At 40.2% G+C, this 5,782-nt stretch overlaps 1 protein-coding gene across 1 annotated transcript in view; it reads left to right on the forward strand.

Moving 5' to 3' along the window:
- Positions 1-5,782, forward strand: part of Fhit (fragile histidine triad diadenosine triphosphatase) — a 922,623-nt gene that overhangs the window by 48,817 nt on the left and 868,024 nt on the right. The window contains exon 3 of the mRNA XM_008827509.3: positions 4,657-4,775. Coding sequence (XP_008825731.2) covers positions 4,657-4,775 — 119 coding nt within the window. The remainder of the gene's footprint in view (positions 1-4,656; positions 4,776-5,782) is intronic.

Below are 5,782 nucleotides of genomic sequence, written 5' to 3' on the forward strand. Positions count from 1 at the left end.
AAATTGAGGCTGTGCCCTTTTTTGTAAGTAAAGTTTTATTGGATCTCAGGTACATCCACGGCTGCATACATGCTGGAGTTGAATAGTTATAAAGAGCCTGTGCAGCCTGTTGCCCTTGGATGTTTAAAGGAGATAATTTAGTAGCCTCTGTTCTAGAATAGCCATCTGGCACAGGCTCAGAAAGAGTTCAGACTCCTTCCTATGCATGTATGGGAACAAGCCCAGGAATTGATAAAAGAAAATTGGCTCATAAGAGAAGGAAAATAGAACTATTTCAAGCTGCATATTCTGAACAAAGCTCCAAGTGTAATAAGGACATACAGTGACAAAGGAAAATATAAAGCTTATAGGGGAAAGTATGGAAATTCTCATATGCAACCTTGTGGTACAGAAACATTTATTACATAAGAGTTGTCGAGCAAACTATCAAAAGAAAATTAATGAGCTGGGCATGGTGGCTCATGCCTTTCATCCCAGCACTGAGGAGGCAGAGGCAGGTGGATCTCTGTGAGATAGAGGCCAGCCTGGACTGAATAGCCAGTTCTAGGCCAGCTGGAGCTACAGAGAGATACTGTCTCAGCAACAACACCACCGAAACAAGAATAACACAAAACCCAAAAACAATAAAAGAAAATGTGATTAGAATGAATTTTTTGTTGTTTATTGGAGGAACAATAGAAAAATTAACAGACAATCACACTGAATATTCAGACCATACCATGGACCCTGGAAAATCAGAAAATGGAAGAGAGGTGACTGTATAAAAGAGGATGAAGTCTATAAACCAGCAACTTGTGGAAGGAGAAACACACACTGCTCTGAGAAATGACTGTTAAAAGGAAGAGATGGCCATTTTAACTATCAGTCATGAAAAACAAGGAAAGCAGATACTGTCAAGTGCTGGTGAAGACAGCGGAAAACACAGTCTTCATGCATTACTGCCAGGATTGCAAAATGATTAATGTATTTTAGAAAATCTAAGTTTGCATATGATCTGAAACCCCTTAATGTGGCTACACGATAGGTACCAGGAAAATAGGCATAAAGACAGCAGGGACAGTGTTATTTGCGGTAAAATATTGTGGCTAGACTAGCTCTTGAACCTGACAGGTGTTAGGAATATGTTCAGGGTTGCAAAGGAAGAGACCACCACTACTCCAATTGAAATGTCTCAACAAGGCAAACCTTTACTCCTGATCAGAAGGCTGCGCTACTCACAGCAGAGAAAAGGAGACGAAAGCACAGGGAATAGGGGATGTGACAAGTTTTTATCCTAGCTCCTAATGCAATAGTACTGTGCCTTCTCCCTTTCTCCTGGGGTCCAACCTCATGGTCTTTCCTGGTTGGCTAAGAATCCATGCAAAGGAAGAAAAAGGTAATGGGGGGGGGGTTGGCCAAAGAAGAGCTCAGCTCCCCCGCCACCCCACCAGACTCTCAATTCCTGGAATGCACCAGGACTCATTTCCTTCTTTTGAAACCAAAAGCTTTGGTCTTTCTTTCTTTCTTTCTTTCTTTCTTTCTTTCTTTCTTTCTTTCTCTCACTGTGTAGCTCTTGCTGTCCTGAAATTCGCTACATAGACCAGGTTGGCCTTCTTCCTTCTTTCTTTCTTTTTCTCCTTCTTTCCTTCCTTTCTTTCTTTCTTTCTTTTTATTTTTCCTTCCTTCCTTCCTTCCTTCCTTCCTTCCTTCCTTCCTTCCTTTTTTGACTTATTTGTTATGTGTATGAGTCTTTCTTTCTTTCTTTCTTTCTTTCTTTCTTTCTTTCTTTTGAGACAAGGTGTCCTGTAGCCCCAGCTGGCCTTGAATTCACAGAGATCTGCCTGCCTCTGCCTCTGCCTCCCAAGTGCTGGAACTAAAGGTGTGTGCCACCACACATGGGCAGAAACCAAAAGTTTTATGGGGCGGGTGTTAGGGGCCATCAGAAGATTAGAATCCCTTGTAGGTTGGGGAGGGGCCAATCAAAAGATTAGAACTCTTCATCATAAATCAAAAGTTTTTGTAGGGTGGGGAGATTTAGAACATTAGAATTCCTTGTAAAATGTTTTATAGTGTTTGACAGAAAAGACTAATATTTCATGTCTCTTTCACGGGGATGTAGGCAAAAGCCACAGTGGAATGCTGTGGGAAGAACCAGGCAACCAGGAATTATTTACCTCAACATGGAGTATATGGAGCAGTGTAGAGAAACAGAGATGAGATTTAAATAATTTAATAATTTAAATAATGATTCCTATAAAACAATTTAAAGTCATATATGAGAACCCTCTATATTTTTGACATATGGAATATATGCACACAAATGTTTAGGGAGGATTCTAAACACTACATTGATTGTGACACAGCAAATCCCTGAGGGTGGTTGGTGATGGAATGGTCCTGGGCATCGATGACAAAAGGGAAAGTGATATTAAAAGACAAATGAGTTCAAAAGAAGTGCTAGTCATGGACTCTCAGTAACAGCTAAGTGGTGAGAGCCTGTGCTTCCATCAAGCTTGCCCAGTTATCCCTAAAGGGGAACAAACATCTCAGACATTTCTCTTTCCAGCATTGTTAGGTGCTCAGACAGTATCCGATGTATGTCTATGACTTGGTTTCGTTTGCTGAGGTGTTAGCTATGTTTTTTTTGGGGGGGGGTGAGGAATCTCCAGCTACTTTAGTTTTATACTCTCACAGATTGAATGGTCAAGTTAAAGACAGGACCGTTTGTGGGATCCACAGTCATAAGCTGCAGGATACCTTTTCATTTACTAGGATCACTTTGTGTGTTATATCTATTCCTGAGCCAGTAGTGTGCCAAAGGGACTAAGGATACCTGGGTCAATTCCCTAGACCTAGAACCAGGCAGCAAAAAGAGTCCTACCTATAGAACTTGGTGAAGTATAAAGGAAACTCAGTATATTGCTACAGTCATAGGAAACAGGAATTCACAAGTCTGATAACTTCCTAGGGAACATACCTGAGGGGTTTTGACATTTTGACAGCCTTATTGACCCTTCATTTTTATGGAGCTGGTTATAAACATTTTAACAGCCAATATCTCCATCATTGGAAGAAGCCTTCCCATAAGAGTTCTTTAGCTTCTGGAATGTGTCTAGGTCAAGTCATGTGGGTCTATATAGCTGACATGTTCATAGCTCTTGTAAAATATCTTTCCATTTTCTGACTTTATCTTTTTATCTTTTTTTTTTCTGATCCCATCTCTGGTTTTCCATAGGTTGCTCCATGCTCATAAATTCATGGAATTCAGGAGCACCAAGATTCCGAATTTCAAAATGAAGTGGTTTCCAGGGAGAGCATGTCTTTAGCCATTTAGAACGCTACTTTGTCATGTGTAGGGGTCGCCTTGTCACTAGTAGAGAATCAGTCATTGATGTTGGGAAGATTTGGCTTACCCTGGCTCCCCTTGTGTTAGTTATTTTTCTTATTTCTGTGAACAAATATTTGACATAAACAACTTACAGAAGGAAAGATTCATTTTGGTTCACAGTTTCAGAGACTTTGCTTGATGGTTACTTGGCTCTATGGGCCTGGGCATAAAATCATGGTAGTGGGAGCAGGCTGTTTGCTTCATGGCAGATAGCAAAGAGAGATAGCCATTGGGGGCTAGGTATAACCTTCAAAGCCTGGCCCCCTGGTGATCTACTTACTTCCTTCAACCAATCCCCACCTAAATTTTCCAGAACCTCCCAAAACAGCACCACCATCTGGGGACCAAGTGTTTAACACATAACTGTGGGGGGCATTTTATATCAAATTATAACAGCATCTTGGGGCCTTCCCGCCATCGAGGACATGGAAAAAATCCACTTCCAGTGCTGCATTTGTCTCATTTTCAGCTCTATTTTCTTCCTTCCTTCCTTCCTTCCTTCCTTCCTTCCTTCCTTCCTTCCTTCCTTCCTTTTTTTTTTTTTTAAATTTTGGCAACTGTACTACAATGGAGAATGCTTGTATGTTTCTGTAATTGTAGGCAAGGTCAGAGTGTTTGCACTTGTGCTAACTTGCTGTTCTATAAATAAAGATAAAAACCATTTGAGAGAAGTATTTAAGAAGTAGAAGGTTTGTACTCCATACTTAACAATGAACATTTCCAGCTTTGGAAAGATGACAGAGGAGATGGCAAAAGTAAGCTTGACAAGTAGGACCTTGTGGATTTGAGATGACAGCCTGAAGTGCTGAAGAACTTAGTAGTGAAAGTCTGCTTTATCATCCACGTTTGAGTTTTGCATGGCTACGCTACTGGGGAGACTATTTCAGGACGATTTACCTAGAGTTCAACTGGGAGGACATTAAAAGGGACCATTTAAAATATCACTCTTTTACAACTAAGAATTTGTTAGTAACAGACTCTGTCTTCTTTTGAAAAAAATTTATTTTATTATTTTATTTGTACAAGTGTTTTGCCTGTCTGGGCCCCTGTGTGTGCAATGCCCACGGAGGCCAGAAGAGGGCATTGGATTCTCTGGACCAACAGATGGTAGCTGGCATGTGGGTGCTGGGAACTGAAGTTAGGTCCTCTGGGAGAGCGGCCAGTACTTTTAATTGCTGAGTCATTTCTCCAGCCTGGAGAAATGCCTTCTTTAGAGTAGAACATGAACCAAGTTTCTTTCTTGTTTGAATTTTACAAATGTCCATTCCCTAAATTGTTTTCTCTTTCAGACTTTACTGTGTGACAATGTCATTTAGATTTGGCCAGCATCTCATCAAGCCCTCTGTGGTGTTTCTCAAAACAGAACTGTCCTTCGCCCTGGTGAATAGGAAACCTGTTGTACCGGGACGTATCCTTTTCTTGTAAAAGAGGCAAAATATGTTTGAACCGAATCTACCAAATTAATACAGACTCAGCCTCCAGTATCTGTCTATGAAAGGTAAGCAAGGAATATACCTTCCTCCCCCTTTGGAAAGACCAGGTAAGATGTTATTCACTTTTATTTTGAATCCAGTTGGTGGCACAAGTAATATGCTTGATCAGTGGTGCAGAACTTCTGAAGAGAGTTGCTTAGCAACTGTGGCTTTGGAGGTGAATTTTTCCTTGACCTTTCACTACCATAGCTATGTAAATAAATAGGTGTTTCAAGAATTGGGCCAATGACTATCACGGGTACTTTGTATTCATTTTATCCATTGTGAATTTTAATGGAGGGTTTGAAATTAGATGGCAGCTGTGATGTGGAATTAAGGTATTTTCTGAGAATTTGAGACTGACTTTGTTTCTTCTTGGAGGTCATTCAACTTACAAGTTTTAATTAAATCCATATATGTTATTAATGTTACAATCTCTTTTGTGTTGGGAATTTGAAATGACTTGTTTTCTTGGAAAGAAGTTGTTTTCTAGACTGTTCTCCGCTGTGAGTGCTGACTGGGTTATTTTATTTTGTTGGAGAAACTTTCCTCCTTCCAACTTCAGTGGGAGTTTCATTCTTCTGCAGTACAGGTTGTGGGAATTGGTGAGGCACTCAGAGGACTTGCCTCTCTGCTGTTGCAAGTATCCCTTGTGATTGTGTACATGCGGATCGTATAGTTTCTAGAATGCTTTTCTTTTCCTCCTTAGTTTATTATGCAAGTAGCAGCAAAAATGAACCTTCATATACTAAGATAATAGGTATTTTTTGCACTGAGCCATGATTTGGCTTTGAAATTAATTTCATAGTATAATTCTGAATGCATAAATATTTCAAAAGTTTTTTGGAGTAAGTTGTATGTGTGTGTGTGTGTGTGTGTGTGTGTGTGTGTGTGTGTGTGTGTATGACTTCTCTACACGGGCCATTGTGAAGTGACAGAAAGA

This window comes from Nannospalax galili, unplaced genomic scaffold, assembly GCF_000622305.1.
Source record: "Nannospalax galili isolate Female #2095 unplaced genomic scaffold, S.galili_v1.0 scaffold91, whole genome shotgun sequence".
Taxonomy (NCBI): Eukaryota; Metazoa; Chordata; class Mammalia; order Rodentia; family Spalacidae; genus Nannospalax; species Nannospalax galili.